At 48.0% G+C, this 17256-nt stretch overlaps 1 protein-coding gene across 1 annotated transcript in view; it reads left to right on the top strand.

Annotated features, from left to right (window-relative positions):
• The window catches only part of ankzf1 (ankyrin repeat and zinc finger peptidyl tRNA hydrolase 1), a 51288-nt gene that overhangs the window by 20099 nt on the left and 13933 nt on the right, over window positions 1-17256 (top strand). The window contains exons 5-9 of the mRNA XM_065018601.1: window positions 487-692; window positions 4252-4361; window positions 5506-5659; window positions 13176-13398; window positions 14930-15169. Coding sequence (XP_064874673.1) covers window positions 487-692; window positions 4252-4361; window positions 5506-5659; window positions 13176-13398; window positions 14930-15169 — 933 coding nt within the window. The remainder of the gene's footprint in view (window positions 1-486; window positions 693-4251; window positions 4362-5505; window positions 5660-13175; window positions 13399-14929; window positions 15170-17256) is intronic.

Raw genomic sequence — 17256 nt, 5'->3', positions numbered from 1 at the left:
TACTCCGCTGGTCTGGGGAAGAAATGACGAGTCAAGAACAAGTAGAAATGTATCTGACGCGTGACACCAAGGCAACACCGAGACAGTCAATATGTGGTCTGGAGACCGGACTCCCTACAACACTGGTGCTAGCTACGGGAATTGACCCACTACGAATTGGTGCGTCTATGTCATCTCGCCGAGTCTACCTTTAAACCTAACGTGACCTGACCCATCACCTTATGCATTATTACTGAAACTAAATTGAATTTCAAATTAAAAAATCTTAACTTAGTTTGTGCTAGACATGTCTCCTGTGGACAGAGCAAATCAGTATCAACAATGGAAAAGACGAGGGTTGTGTCTAATGGTACCCTATTCCCTCTATAGTGCACTACTTTCAACCATAAGTGCTGATCAAAAGCAGTGCACTATATAGGGTGCAACCCTTGTCCGTTCTTCTTCATTCTACTCTTATTTGTACAAATGAATCGGTTCTGTCCACAGGAGACATGTCAAGCATCTCAGGTTCTGACTCGGAGGACGAGGAACCAGACAGTGACTGGGTTGTGGAGAACACCGAGGCTGCTCCTCTACAGAAGGACCGCGGTGTTCTAGAAGCGGAATCCTTCCGTCGCCTCTCCAACCGGGTCGTGTTCCAGAACTCTCAGGGGCAGTACCTGGCTGTCTACCGTTGTGTTCTGCAGAGCAAGGTGAGACTCGGGACGGACAAGTGGACTCTTTTTAACACAAAATAATCAGCCTCCCTTGAGAAATGAATGAAGAATGGGTTGTATGTTCACAGTGCTGTGAAATCAAACCTTCATCCAAAACCTAATAATAGATCAAGTGAACCTTAGTGGACAAATAACACAACAATTATGTACTTATTTCATAAACAAAGGTATGCAACACCCAATGCCCTTGTGTGAAAAGTAATGGCCCCCTTTCACTCATTAACCGGTTGTGCCACCTTTAGCTGCAACGACTCCAACCCACCACTTCCTGTGGAGCTGTTGATCAGTCCACCTTTAGCTGCAATGACTCCAACCACTTCCTGTAGTCGTTGATCAGTCCCCCTTTAGCTGCAACGACTCCAACCCACCACTTCCTGTGGAGCTGTTGATCAGTCCCCCTTTAGCTGCAATGACTCCAACCAACCACTTCCTGTGGAGCTGTTGATCAGTCCCCCTTTAGCTGCAACGACTCCAACCAACCACTTCCTGTGGAGCTGTTGATCAGTCCCCCTTTAGCTGCAACGACTCCAACCAACCACTTCCTGTGGAGCTGTTGATCAGTCCCCCTTTAGCTGCAACGACTCCAACCCACCACTTCCTGTGGAGCTGTTGATCAGTCCACCTTTAGCTGCAACGACTCCAACCAACCACTTCCTGTGGAGCTGTTGATCAGTCCCCCTTTAGCTGCAATGACTCCAACCACTTCCTGTAGTTGTTGATCAGTCCACCTTTAGCTGCAACGACTCCAACCAACCACTTCCTGTGGAGCTGTTGATCAGTCCCCCTTTAGCTGCAACGACTCCAACCAACCACTTCCTGTGGAGCTGTTGATCAGTCCCCTTTAGCTGCAACGACTCCAACCACCACTTCCTGTGGAGTTCCTGTGGAGTGATCAGTCCACCTTTAGCTGCAACGACTCCAACCAACCACTTCCTGTGGAGTCGTTTCCTGAGTCAGTCCCCTTAGCTGCAACGACTCCAACCCACCACTTCCTGTGGAGTCGTTGATCAGTCCCCCTTTAGCTGCAACGACTCCAACCCACCACTTCCTGTGGAGTCGTTGATCAGTCCCCTTTAGCTGCAACGACTCCAACCAACCACTTCCTGTGGAGTCGTTGATCAGTCCCCTTTAGCTGCAACGACTCCAACCAACCACTTCCTGTGGAGTCGTTGATCAGTCCACCTTTAGCTGCAACGACTCCAACCAACCACTTCCTGTGGAGTCGTTGATCAGTCTCTCACGTCGCTGTGGAGGAATTTACTGTAGCTGCAACGACTCCAACCTACATTTACATTAACATTTAAGTCATTTAGCAGACGCTCTTATCCAGAGCGACTTACAAATTGGTGCTTTCACCTTATGACATCCAGTGGAACAGTAGTGCATCTAAATCTTTTAAGGGGGGGGGGGGTTGAGAGGGATTACTTTATCCTATCCTAGGTATTCCTTAAAGAGGTGGGGTTTCAGGTGTCTCCGGAAGGTGGTGATTGACTCCGCTGTCCTGGCGTCGCTGCCAACCACTTCCTGTGGAGTTATTGATCAGTCTCTCACGTCGCTGTGGAGGAAGTCTGGCCCAATTCCATTCCATGCAGAACTGCTTTAACTCAACAACATTTGTGGGTTTTCAAGGATGAACTGCTCGTTTCAGGTCCTGCCACAACATCTCAGTTGGGATTAGATCTGGACTTTGACAAGGCCATTCCAAAACTTCACATGTGTTGCTTTTTAACCATTTTCATGTAGACTTGATTTTGGGTTTGGGGTCATTGTCTTGCTGATTGACCCAGCTGTGCTTCAGCTCACTGTGGAATGCAGTGGTTGCTTTTCTCCAGACATAATGGGACCCATGCCTTCCAAAAAGTTGACTCCAGTTTGCCGAAAAGCACCTGGATGATCTTCAAAACTCTTGGCGTTATGGATGATGAGTCAAAAGGAACTTTTTGACACATGATTTAATCCACTCTGTATTTCAGTCTGCCATAGAGGAAGACCGTAAGATGGCACCGACAGACATGACAGCTCTGCTTGTAGCTCCTGAGACATGACAGACATGACAGCTCTGCTTGTAGCTCCTGAGACATGACAGACATGACAGCTCTGCTTGTAGCTCCTAAGACATGACAGACATGACAGCTCTGCTTGTAGCTCCTAAGACATGACAGACATGACAGCTCTGCTTGTAGCTCCTAAGACATGACAGACATGACAGCTCTGCTTGTAGCTCCTAAGACATGACAGACATGACAGCTCTGCTTGTAGCTCCTAAGACATGACAGCTCTGCTTGTAGCTCCTAAGACATGACAGCTCTGCTTGTAGCTCCTAAGACATGACAGCTCTGCTTGTAGCTCCTAAGACATGACAGCTCTGCTTGTAGCTCCTAAGACATGACAGCTCTGACTCTGTTGTAGCTCCTAAGACATGACAGCTCTGCTTGTAGCTCCTAAGACATGACAGCTCTGCTTGTAGCTCCTAAGACATGACAGCTCTGCTTGTAGCTCCTAAGACATGACAGCTCTGCTTGTAGCTCCTAAGACATGACAGCTCTGCTTGTAGCTCCTAAGACATGACAGACATGACAGCTCTGCTTGTAGCTCCTAAGACATGACAGACATGACAGCTCTGCTTGTAGCTCCTAAGACATGACAGCTCTGCTTGTAGCTCCTAAGACATGACAGCTCTGCTTGTAGCTCCTAAGACATGACAGCTCTGCTTGTAGCTCCTAAGACATGACAGCTCTGCTTGTAGCTCCTAAGACATGACAGACATGACAGCTCTGCTTGTAGCTCCTAAGACATGACAGACATGACAGCTCTGCTTGTAGCTCCTAAGACATGACAGCTCTGCTTGTAGCTCCTAAGACATGACAGCTCTGCTTGTAGCTCCTAAGACATGACAGCTCTGCTTGTAGCTCCTAAGACATGACAGCTCTGCTTGTAGCTCCTAAGACATGACAGCTCTGCTTGTAGCTCCTAAGACATGACAGCTCTGCTTGTAGCTCCTAAGACATGACAGCTCTGCTTGTAGCTCCTAAGACATGACAGCTCTGCTTGTAGCTCCTAAGACATGACAGCTCTGCTTGTAGCTCCTAAGACATGACAGCTCTGCTTGTAGCTCCTAAGACATGACAGCTCTGCTTGTAGCTCCTAAGACATGACAGCTCTGCTTGTAGCTCCTAAGACATGACAGCTCTGCTTGTAGCTCCTAAACAACTTTGCAGTATTACGTATTTTAGTGTTATTTCTTTGTTAGATACTACTACACTGATGGAGCTTGGAACACAAGCATTTCACTATAACATCTGCTAAATGTTGTGCATGTAACCAATATGATTAGTCTGCCATAGAGGAAGACCTGGTGGCCTCTCTACAGTCTCAGTAACAAGACTATATATGCATTTCAGTCTGCCATAGAGGAAGACCTGGTGGCATCTCTACAGTCTCAGTAACAAGACTATATATGCATTTCAGTCTGCCATAGAGGAAGACCTGGTGGCCTCTCTACAGTCTCAGTAACAAGACTATATATGCATTTCAGTCTGCCATAGAGGAAGACCTGGTGGCCTCTCTACAAAGTCTCAGTAACAAGACTATGTGGGTCATTCTGATGGCAGGTGGTGGACACTTCGCAGGAGCCGTGTTTCAAGGGTCAGTGATGAGAAGCCTGGCTTCATATTCTCTATTGCTATAGTGGTCTCAAATGGTACTATATTCTCTAAATGGTGCTCTGTGGGGCTCTGGTCAAATTGTGCAGAGGGTCCCTGGGTTCAGGTATAAAGTAGTGTCCTGTGTAGGGAATAGTGCCCTGGGTTCAGGTATAAAGTAGTGTCCTGTGTAGGGGATAGTGTCCTGGGTTCAGGTATAAAGTAGTGTCCTGTGTAGGGGATAGTGTCCTGGGTTCAGGTATAAAGTAGTGTCCTGTGTAGGGAATAGTGCCCTGGGTTCAGGTATAAAGTAGTGTCCTGTGTAGGGGATAGTGTCCTGGGTTCAGGTATAAAGTAGTGTCCTGTGTAGGGAATAGTGTCCTGGGTTCAGGTATAAAGTAGTGTCCTTTTGTAGGGGGTAGTGCCCTGGGTAGTTGGGGGGGTAGTGCCCCGGGTAGGTGGGGGGTAGTGCCCCGGGTAGGTGGGGGTAGTGCCCCGGGTAGGTGGGGGTAGTGCCCCGGGTAGGTGGGGGTAGTGCCCCGGGTAGGTGGGGGGGTAGTGCCCCGGTTGGTGGGGGGGTAGTGCAAAGGTATATAAAAAAAATACCAAAATTAATCACATTTGCATAAGTATTCAGACCCCCAAATGAATTTACCACAGGTGGACTCCAGTCAAGTTGGAGAAACATCTCAAGGATGATCAATGGGACTCGAAATTGAGTTCAGGTGCATCCGGTTTCCATTGATCATCCTTGAGATGTTTCTACAACTTGATCGGTGTCCACCTGTGGTAAATTCAATTGATTGGACATGATTTGGAAAGACACCTGTCTATATAAGGTCCCACAGTTGACAGTGCATGTCAGAGCAAAAACCAAGCCATGAGGTCGAAGGAATTGTCAGTACAGCTCTGAGACAGGATTGTGTCGAGGCACAGATCTGGGGAAGGGGACCAAAACATTTCTGCAGCATATTGTGTGTAGATTGGTCAGGGGGGGAAAAAACATTTAATCAAATTTAGAATAAGGTTGTAACAAAATGTGGAAAAAGGTCAAGGGGTCAAAAGGTCAAGGGGTCTTTCTGAATGCACTGTAGGTCTTCCTCTCAGCACTAAAAGATGATTAATCTCCCCCATCTCTGCTGTTCCAGGAGAGAGGTGTTGCAGCACAAGACGTTCCATCGGTACACTGTGAGAGCCAAGCGGGGGACAGCCCAGGGTCTGAGAGATGCTAAGAACAGCAGTCATGCTCCTAAATCAGCCGGAGCTGCCCTGAGGCGATACAACGAGTCTGCGCTCGTCAAGGCAACACAACTACTCTTATTTCCTCTCAACTACTCTTACTTTGACACATTTTGGTTTTCCTCTGATTAGCCAGAACTACTATAAGTTAAAGTAGGATCTTCTCTTGCACGCACATGAATGAACGTAATGTTCTGTTTGACCACACAGTGGCGCTATTTCACAGGCCACACAGTGGCGCTATTTCACAGGCCACACAGTGGCGCTATTTCACAGGCCACACAGTGGCGCTATTTCACAGGCCACACAGTGGCGCTATTTCACAGGCCACACAGTGGCGCTATTTCACAGCCACACAGTGGCGCCATTTGGCGCTATTTCACAGGCCACACAGTGGCGCTATTTCACAGGCCACACAGTGGCGCTATTTCAAAGGCCACACAGTGGCGCTATTTCACAGGCCATTTCATGGCTCCCCTTTAAAGGACCAGAGGAAGTTGCAGCCACTATTTCCTCATATTGTCCAACAGAGGACGTTTAGGTTCTACCTCCGAACAATGACGAAGGTTTCCATGGTAATATCTGGTTCGGCAAGGTAGCCTAGTGGTTAGAGCGTTGGACTAGTAACCGAAAGGTTGCTGGATCGAATCCCCGAGCCGAACAAGATGAAAATCTGTCGTTCTGCCCCTGAACAGGCAGTTAACCCACTGTTCCTAGACCAGTTAACCCACTGTTCCTAGGCCAGTTAACCCACTGTTCCTAGACCAGTTAACCCACTGTTCCTAGACCAGTTAACCCACTGTTCCTAGACCAGTTAACCCTCTGTTCCTAGACCAGTTAACCCACTGTTCCTAGACCAGTTAACCCACTGTTCCTAGACCAGTTAACCCACTGTTCCTAGACCAGTTAACCCACTGTTCCTAGACCAGTTAACCCACTGTCCCTAGACCAGTTAACCCACTGTTCCTAGACCAGTTAACCCACTGTCCCTAGACCAGTTAACCCACTGTTCCTAGACCAGTTAACCCACTGTTCCTAGACCAGTTAACCCACTGTTCCTAGACCAGTTAACCCACTGTTCCTAGACCAGTTAACCCACTGTTCCTAGACCAGTTAACCCACTGTTCATAGACCAGTTAACCCACTGTTCCTAGACCAGTTAACCCACTGTTCCTAGACCAGTTAACCCACTGTTCCTAGGCCAGTTAACCCACTGTTCCTAGACCAGTTAACCCACTGTTCATAGACCAGTTAACCCACTGTTCCTAGACCAGTTAACCCACTGTTCCTAGACCAGTTAACCCACTGTTCCTAGACCAGTTAACCCACTGTTCCTAGACCAGTTAACCCACTGTTCCTAGACCAGTTAACCCACTGTTCCTAGGCCAGTTAACCCACTGATCCTAGGCCAGTTAACCCACTGTTCCTAGACCAGTTAACCCACTGTTCCTAGACCAGTTAACCCACTGTTCCTAGACCAGTTAACCCACTGTTCCTAGACCAGTTAACCCACTGTTCCTAGGCCAGTTAACCCACTGTTCCTAGGCCAGTTAACCCACTGTTCCTAGGCCAGTTAACCCACTGTTCCTAGACCAGTTAACCCACTGTTCCTAGACCAGTTAACCCACTGTTCCTAGACCAGTTAACCCACTGTTCCTAGACCAGTTAACCCACTGTTCCTAGGCCAGTTAACCCACTGTTCCTAGGCCAGTTAACCCACTGTTCCTAGGCCAGTTAACCCACTGTTCCTAGGCCAGTTAACCCACTGTTCCTAGGCCAGTTAGTTCCTAGGCCAGTTAACCCACTGTTCCTAGGCCAGTTAACCCACTGTTCCTAGACCAGTTAACCCACTGTTCCTAGACCAGTTAACCCACTGTTCCTAGGCCAGTTAACCCACTGTTCCTAGACCAGTTAACCCACTGTTCCTAGACCAGTTAACCCACTGTTCCTAGACCAGTTAACCCACTGTTCCTAGACCAGTTAACCCACTGTTCCTAGACCAGTTAACCCACTGTTCCTAGACCAGTTAACCCACTGTTCCTAGACCAGTTAACCCACTGTTCCTAGACCAGTTAACCCACTGTTCCTAGACCAGTTAACCCACTGTTCCTAGACCAGTTAACCCACTGTTCCTAGACCAGTTAACCCACTGTTCCTAGACCAGTTAACCCCTGTTCCTAGACCAGTTAACCCACTGTTCCTAGACCAGTTAACCCACTGTTCCTAGACCAGTTAACCCACTGTTCCTAGACCAGTTAACCCACTGTTCCTAGGCCAGTTAACCCACTGTTCCTAGGCCAGTTAACCCACTGTTCCTAGGCCAGTTAACCCACTGTTCCTAGGCCAGTTAACCCACTGTTCCTAGGCCAGTTAACCCACTGTTCCTAGACCAGTTAACCCACTGTTCCTAGACCAGTTAACCCACTGTTCCTAGACCAGTTAACCCACTGTTCCTAGACCAGTTAACCCACTGTTCCTAGACCAGTTAACCCACTGTTCCTAGACCAGTTAACCCACTGTTCCTAGGCCAGTTAACCCACTGTTCCTAGGCCAGTTAACCCACTGTTCCTAGGCCAGTTAACCCACTGTTCCTAGACCAGTTAACCCACTGTTCCTAGACCAGTTAACCCACTGTTCCTAGACCAGTTAACCCACTGTTCCTAGACCAGTTAACCCACTGTTCCTAGACCAGTTAACCCACTGTTCCTAGACCAGTTAACCCACTGTTCCTAGACCAGTTAACCCACTGTTCCTAGACCAGTTAACCCACTGTTCCTAGACCAGTTAACCCACTGTTCCTAGACCAGTTAACCCACTGTTCCTAGACCAGTTAACCCACTGTTCCTAGACCAGTTAACCCACTGTTCCTAGACCAGTTAACCCACTGTTCCTAGACCAGTTAACCCACTGTTCCTAGACCAGTTAACCCACTGTTCCTAGACCAGTTAACCCACTGTTCCTAGACCAGTTAACCCACTGTTCCTAGGCAGTTAACCCACTGTTCCTAGGCCAGTTAACCCACTGTTCCTAGACCAGTTAACCCACTGTTCCTAGACCAGTTAACCCACTGTTCCTAGACCAGTTAACCCACTGTTCCTAGGCCAGTTAACCCACTGTTCCTAGACCAGTTAACCCACTGTTCCTAGACCAGTTAACCCACTGTTCCTAGACCAGTTAACCCACTGTTCCTAGACCAGTTAACCCACTGTTCCTAGACCAGTTAACCCACTGTTCCTAGACCAGTTAACCCACTGTTCCTAGACCAGTTAACCCACTGTTCCTAGACCAGTTAACCCACTGTTCCTAGACCAGTTAACCCACTGTTCCTAGACCAGTTAACCCACTGTTCCTAGACCAGTTAACCCACTGTTCCTAGACCAGTTAACCCACTGTTCCTAGACCAGTTAACCCACTGTTCCTAGACCAGTTAACCCCTGTTCCTAGACCAGTTAACCCACTGTTCCTAGACCAGTTAACCCACTGTTCCTAGACCAGTTAACCCACTGTTCCTAGACCAGTTAACCCACTGTTCCTAGACCAGTTAACCCACTGTTCCTAGACCAGTTAACCCACTGTTCCTAGGCCAGTTAACCCACTGTTCCTAGACCAGTTAACCCACTGTTCCTAGACCAGTTAACCCACTGTTCCTAGACCAGTTAACCCACTGTTCCTAGACCAGTTAACCCACTGTTCCTAGACCAGTTAACCCACTGTTCCTAGACCAGTTAACCCACTGTTCCTAGACCAGTTAACCCACTGTTCCTAGACCAGTTAACCCACTGTTCCTAGACCAGTTAACCCACTGTTCCTAGACCAGTTAACCCACTGTTCCTAGACCAGTTAACCCACTGTTCCTAGACCAGTTAACCCACTGTTCCTAGACCAGTTAACCCACTGTTCCTAGGCCAGTTAACCCACTGTTCCTAGACCAGTTAACCCACTGTTCCTAGACCAGTTAACCCACTGTTCCTAGGCCAGTTAACCCACTGTTCCTAGGCCGTCATTAAAAATAAGAATTTGTTCTTAACTGACTTGCTAAATAAAAGTGACATTTTTTTATATTTTTATATATCGCAGTACAAAAACCGTTATGATGCCGACCGTTCAGATAGACGATCTAAAGAACCTGGTGTTATAAAATGTTTTATCAAGTCAGCTTTGTTTATGAATTCAATTTAAGCAACAGCAACTAGTCTCTTGTCCATTTCATTTTCTAATCAAATACATTTTTGTCACGTGCCAAATACAACAGGTGTAGTATTATAGGGAAATACTTGGCCTGGTATCATATCGTTGGTATGGTGATACTTGGCCTGGTATCGTTAGTTAAATGTTGGCATCGTGGTACTTGGCCTGGTATTATATCGTTGGTATGGTGATACTTGGCCTGGTATCGTTAGTTAAATGTTGGCATGGTGATACTTGGCCTGGTATCGTTAGTTAAATGTTGGCATGGTGGTACTTGGCCTGGTATCATATCGTTGGTATGGTGATACTTGGCCTGGTATCGTTAGTTAAATGTTGGCATGGTGATACTTGGCCTGGTATCGTTAGTTAAATGTTGGCATGGTGATACTTGGCCTGGTATCGTTAGTTAAATGTTGGCATGGTGGTACTTGGCCTGGTATCATATCGTTGGTATGGTGATACTTGGCCTGGTATCGTATCGTTGGCATGGTGATACTTGGCCTGGTATCGTATCATTGGCATGGTGATACTTGGCCTGGTATCGTATCGTTGGCATGGTGATACTTGGCCTGGTATCGTTAGTTAAATGTTGGCATGGTGATACTTGGCCTGGTATCGTTAGTTAAATGTTGGCATGGTGGTACTTGGCCTGGTATCATATCGTTGGTATGGTGATACTTGGCCTGGTATCGTTAGTTAAATGTTGGCATGGTGATACTTGGCCTGGTATCGTTAGTTAAATGTTGGCATGGTGATACTTGGCCTGGTATCGTTAGTTAAATGTTGGCATGGTGGTACTTGGCCTGGTATCATATCGTTGGTATGGTGATACTTGGCCTGGTATCGTTAGTTAAATGTTGGCATGGTGATACTTGGCCTGGTATCGTTAGTTAAATGTTGGCATGGTGATACTTGGCCTGGTATCGTATCGTTGGCATGGTGATACTTGGCCTGGTATCGTATCGTTGGCATGGTGATACTTGGCCTGGTATCGTTAGTTAAATGTTGGCATGGTGATACTTGGCCTGGTATCGTTAGTTAAATGTTGGCATGGTGGTACTTGGCCTGGTATCGTATCGTTGGAATGGTGATACTTGGCCTGGTATCGTTAGTTAAATGTTGGCATGGTGATACTTGGCCTGGTATCGTTAGTTAAATGTTGGCATGGTGGTACTTGGCCTGGTATCGTATCGTTGGAATGGTGATACTTGGCCTGGTATCGTTAGTTAAATGTTGGCATGGTGATACTTGGCCTGGTATTGTATCGTTGGAATGGTGTTACTTGGCCTGGTATCGTATCGTTGGTATGGTGATACTTGGCCTGGTATCGAATCGTTGGCATGGTGATACCTGGCCTGGTATCGTATCGTTGGCATGGTGATACTTGGCCTGGTATCGTATCGTTGGCATGGTGATACTTGGCCTGGTATCGTATCGTTGGCATGGTGATACTTGGCCTGGTATCGTATCGTTGGCATGGTGATACTTGGCCTGGTATCCTGGCCTGGTATCGTATCGTTGGCATGGTGATACCTGGCCTGGTATCGTATCGTTGGCATGGTGATACTTGGCCTGGTATCGTATCGTTGGCATGGTGATACCTGGCCTGGTATCGTATCGTTGGCATGGTGATACCTGGCCTGGTATCGTATCGTTGGCATGGTGATACCTGGCCTGGTATCGTATCGTTGGCATGGTGATACCTGGCCTGGTATCGTATCGTTGGCATGGTGATACTTGGCCTGGTATCGTATCGTTGGCATGGTGATACTTGGCCTGGTATCGTTAGTGAAACATGTTTGTTAATAAGAAACCTCTGCATATGTATTCCTCTTCATGACCGAGAAGAACAGTCTTGTCCACCTGGGCCACGGAGCAGGAGGTGCAAACTTGTCCACTTGCCACAAATAAACCCATGTCACACCCTGGCCTAACCAAAATAATAAAGACAACACAGAATACTAAGACCAGGGCGTGACACAGTCCACCTGAGTACTAAGACCAGGGCGTGACACAGTCCACCTGAGTACTAAGACCAGGGCGTGACACAGTCCACCTGAGTACTAAGACCAGGGCGTGACACAGTCCACCTGAGTACTAAGACCAGGGCGTGACACAGTCCACCTGAGTACTAAGACCAGGGCGTGACACAGTCCACCTGAGTACTAAGACCAGGGCGTGACACAGTCCACCTGAGTACTAAGACCAGGGCGTGACACAGTCCACCTGAGTACTAAGACCAGGGCGTGACACAGTCCACCTGAGTACTAAGACCAGGGCGTGACACAGTCCACCTGAGTACTAAGACCAGGGCGTGACACAGTCCACCTGAGTACTAAGACCAGGGCGTGACACAGTCCACCTGAGTACTAAGACCAGGGCGTGACACAGTCCACCTGAGTACTAAGACCAGGGTCCACCTGAGTACTAAGACACAGTCCACCTGAGTACTAAGACCAGGGCGTGACACAGTCCACCTGAGTACTAAGACCAGGGCGTGACACAGTCCACCTGAGTACTAAGACCAGGGCGTGACACAGTCCACCTGAGTACTAAGACCAGGGACGTGACACAGTCCACCTGAGTACTAAGACCAGGGCGTGACACAGTCCACCTGAGTACTAAGACCAGGGCGTGACACAGTCACCTGAGTACTAAGACCAGGGCGTGACACAGTCCACCTGAGTACTAAGACCAGGGCGTGACACAGTCCACCTGAGTACTAAGACCAGGGCGTGACACAGTCCACCTGAGTACTAAGACCAGGGCGTGACACAGTCCACCTGAGTACTAAGACCAGGGCGTGACACAGTCCACCTGACCTGACACAGTACTAAGACCAGGGCGTGACACAGTCCACCTGAGTACTAAGACCAGGGCGTGACACAGTCCACCTGAGTACTAAGACCAGGGCGTGACACAGTCCACCTGAGTACTAAGACCAGGGCGTGACACAGTCCACCTGAGTACTAAGACCAGGGCGTGACACAGTCCACCTGAGTACTAAGACCAGGGGCGGCGTCCACCTGAGTACTACAGGGCGTGACCAGTCCACCTGAGTACTAAGACCAGGGCGTGACACAGTCCACCTGAGTACTAAGACCAGGGCGTGACACAGTCCACCTGAGTACTAAGACCAGGGCGTGACACAGTCCACCTGAGTACTAAGACCAGGGCGTGACACAGTCCACCTGAGTACTAAGACCAGGGCGTGACACATATATTTCTGATTTTAAAGCGATGACTTATTGACTTAAATCATTGTGCAACATCGTGGGTAAGCTCTCGCCATCGTCTTTCAGCTCGAAAAAGTGGTGTGTGTTTAATGGCTGCTTGCAGCTTCATTGTTGCTGGTTGTAATTGATCTAATCAGTAGTTCCTCTGCTTGCAGGAGATCCAGGACTTACTGGAGAGCTGGTCTGACCACCTGATGGACGCCAGCGCCATCTTCCTGCGGGCGCCCAGTCATAACAAAACCCTGTTCTTGGGGGGTAAAGCGGCTCCGCTGGGGAAGAAGGACCCTCGGATCAGAACACTGCCCTTCCCCACACGCAGAGCCACCTTCAGAGAGATAAAGAGAGTGCACGATGTCCTCTCCACTCTAAATGTATATGGTACGAGTTTAATCTCCACGATGTCCTCTCCACTCTAAATGTATATGGTACGAGTTTAATCTCCACGATGTCCTCTCCACTCTAAATGTATATGGTACGAGTTTAATCTCCACGATGTCCTCTCCACTCTAAATGTATATGGTACGAGTTTAATCTCCACGATGTCCTCTCCACTCTAAATGTATATGGTACGAGTTTAATCTACGGGACGGTTTCCTACCATCACTTTAAACCTAGTATTAAAATCTAGATTCTCCATTGAAAAGCAGTTTTCAGTCTTGGGCAATGCTTAATCTGACCTACATACGTTGCTTTCGGGAAGTATTCAGACCCCTTTTGACCACATTTTGTTACATTACAACCTTACGCTAAAACCTATTTTTGTTCCTCAATCTACACCCAATAACCCATAATGACAAAGTGAAAACAACAGGTTTTTACATAAGTATTCCATCCTGACACATCCTGTTTCCATTGATCATCCTTGAGATGTTTCTACAACTGAATTCAGTTGATTGGACATGATTTGGAAAGGTACACACCTGTCTATATAAAGAGCTCCACAGTTCCTCTGTGGGGATGGTTGTCCTTCTGGAAGGTTCTCCCATCTCTTCAGCGCGCCACCAATGAGGTTTTTATGGTAGAGTGGCCAGACGGAAGCTGCTTCTCAGTAAAAGGCCCATGACAGCCCGCTTGGAGTTTGCCAAAAGGCAACTGAGACCTCTTTCAGACCATGAGACCTCTTTGGCCTGAATGCCAAGCGTCACGTCTGGAGGAAACCTGGCACCATCCCTACGGTGAAGCATGGTGGTGGCAGCATCATGCTGTGGAGATGTTTTTTAGCGGCAGGGACTGGGAGACTAGTCTGGATTGAGCCAAAGATGAACGGAGCAAAGTACAGTGAGATCCTTAATGAAAACCTGCTCCAGAGAGCTCAGGACCTCAGAATGGGGCGAAGGTTCACCTTCCAACAGGACAACAACCCTAAGCACACAGCCAAGACAATGCAGGAGAGGCTTCGGGACAAGTCTCTGAATGTCATTGAGTCATTGAGTGAGTCTCTGTAGAGACCTGAAAATAGCTGTGCAGCAACACTCCCCATCCAACCTGACAGAGCTTGAGAGGATCTGCAGAGAAGAATGGGAGAAACTCCCCAAATACAGGTGTGCCAAGCTTGTAACATCAAACCCAAGAAGACACAAGGCTGTAATCGCTGCCAAAGGTGCTTCAACAAAGTACTGAGTAAATGGTCTGAACTTTATCCCTGTAAATGTCATATTTCAGTTTTTATTTTTAACACATTTGCAACAAATTCTAAAAACCTGTTTTTTGCTTTATCATTATGGGGTTTTGTGTGTAGATCGATGAGGAAAAAAACGATTTCATCCATTTTAGAATAAGGCCGTAAGGAAATGTGGGCAAAGTGAATCTGGGTCTGAATACTGTCCGAATGGACTTATGGACATTCCTGAGCTTCCATTCTGAGAGAGGCTGACAAAGTGTTAATTTACTAATCTATCCCAAACCGCAGGTAAAGACACTGACATCTCCGACATCCTGAGTCCCTCTAACAAAGTGTGGAAGAAGGCACGTACACCTGTGGCTCAGCCAGAACCTTCCCAGGAGACAACAGCACCCCTAGTGGAGGAGGAGGAGAGTTCAGGAGAGGAGCTGGAGACGGTGGAGGTGACTCTGGGAACTCTGGACCTCCGGGAACATGAGATCTACCCTGCCAGGAGGAAGAAGAGGAGGCGCAGGACAGAGGACAGAGGTGAGGGAGACGGGTCTGTAGAGTTAGTTACTGTATGCTGTAATGTGCCCTACTTCTGACCAGGGCCTATAGGGAATAGGGTGATGTTTAGGATGCCTGTTTAGGGCCTATAGGGAATAGGGTGATGTTTAGGATGCCTGTTTAGGGCTTATAGGGAATAGGGTGATGTTTAGGATGCCTGTTTAGGGCCTATAGGGAATAGGGTGATGTTTAGGATGCCTGTTTAGGGCCTATAGGGAATAGGGTGATGTTTAGGATGCCTGTTTAGGGCCTATAGGGAATAGGGTGATGTTTAGGATGCCTGTTTAGGGCCTATAGGGAATAGGGTGATGTTTAGGATGCCTGTTTAGGGCCTATAGGGAATAGGGTGATGTTTAGGATGCCTGTTTAGGGCCTATAGGGAATAGGGTGATGTTTAGGATGCCTGTTTAGGGCCTATAGGGAATAGGGTGATGTTTTAGGATGCCTGTTTAGGGCCTATAGGGAATAGGGTGATGTTTAGGATGCCTGTTTAGGGCCTATAGGGAATAGGGTGATGTTTAGGATGCCTGTTTAGGGCCTATAGGGAATAGGGTGATGTTTAGGATGCCTGTTTAGGGCCTATAGGGAATAGGGTGATGTTTAGGATGCCTGTTTAGGGCCTATAGGGAATAGGGTGATGTTTAGGATGCCTGTTTAGGGCCTATAGGGAATAGGGTGATGTTTAGGATGCCTGTTTAATTCTGACCAGGGCCTATAGGGAGATGTTTAGGATGCCTGTTTAATTCTGACCAGGGCCTATAGGGAATAGGGTGATGTTTAGGATGCCTGTTTAGGGCCTATAGGGAATAGGGTGATGTTTAGGATGCCTGTTTAGGGCCTATAGGGAATAGGGTGATGTTTAGGATGCCTGTTTAGGGCCTATAGGGAATAGGGTGATGTTTAGGATGCCTGTTTAATTCCTATAGGGAATAGGGTGAAATTTATCACCTGATAATGTTTAAAAGCTACAAAAGGGTGATTTTTTTCTGTGTTCAGGTCTGACCAGGGCCTACAGGGAAGGGTGATGTTTGCTGCCCTGTTTAGACAGGGCCTATAGGGAATAGGAGGAGATGTTTAGGGGATGCCTGTTTAGGAAACCCAAGGGAAGAGGGTGAACATGAAGAGCCTGTTTAGGGTCATAATAGGGTGCCTGTCTGTTTAGCCAGCCTGCCGGGTCGTGGTCTGCCTGTTTAGGGCCTATGGGAATAGGGTGATGTTTAGTCTGCCTGTTTAGGGCCTATAGGTCTGTCTGATGTTTAGGTCTGCCTGTTTAGGGCCTATAGGGAATAGGGTGATGTTTAGGATGCCTGTTTAGGGCCTATAGGGGTCTGGCCTGTAGGGTGATGTTTAGTCTGCCTGTTTAGGGCCTATAGGGAATAGGTCTGATGTTTAGGATGCCTGTTTAGCCTGCCTGTAGGGAATAGGGTGATGCCTTAGGATGCCTGTTTGCCTGTAGGGAATAGGGTGATGCCTTAGGATGCCTGTTTAGGGCCTGTAGGGAATAGGGTGCCTGTTTAGGATGCCTGTTTAGGGCCTGTAGGGAATAGGGTGATGCCTTAGGTCTGCCTGCCTGGGCCTGTAGGTCTGCCTGCCTGTTTAGGCCGCCTGTCTGGGCCTGTAGGGAATAGGGTGATGTTTAGCCTGTTTAGGGCCTCTGGCCTGTAGGGTGATGTTTGCCTGATGCCTGTTTGCCTGCCTGTAGGCCGGTCTGTTTAGTCTGCCTGTTTAGGGCCTATAGGGAATAGGGTGATGTTTAGGATGCCTGTTTAGGGCCTATAGGGAATAGGGTGATGTTTAGGATGCCTGTTTGGGCCTGTAGGGAATAGGGGTGATGTTTAGGATGCCTGTTTAGGGCCTATAGGGAATAGGGTGATGTGCCTGTTTAGGGCCTATAGGTTTAGGATGCCTGTAGGTCTGTTTAGGATGCCTGTTTAGGGCCTATGGGAATAGGGTGCCTGTTTAGGATGCCTGTTTAGGGCCTATAGGGAATAGGGTGATGTTTAGGATGCCTGTTTAGGGCCTATAGGGAATAGGGTGATGTTTAGCCTGATGCCTGTTTAATTCTG

This window comes from Oncorhynchus nerka, linkage group LG1 (genome assembly GCF_034236695.1).
Source record: "Oncorhynchus nerka isolate Pitt River linkage group LG1, Oner_Uvic_2.0, whole genome shotgun sequence".
Lineage (NCBI taxonomy): Eukaryota > Metazoa > Chordata > Actinopteri > Salmoniformes > Salmonidae > Oncorhynchus > Oncorhynchus nerka.
The sequence above is the reverse complement of the archived record's forward strand: the minus strand, read 5'-3'. Positions and strand labels throughout refer to the sequence as shown.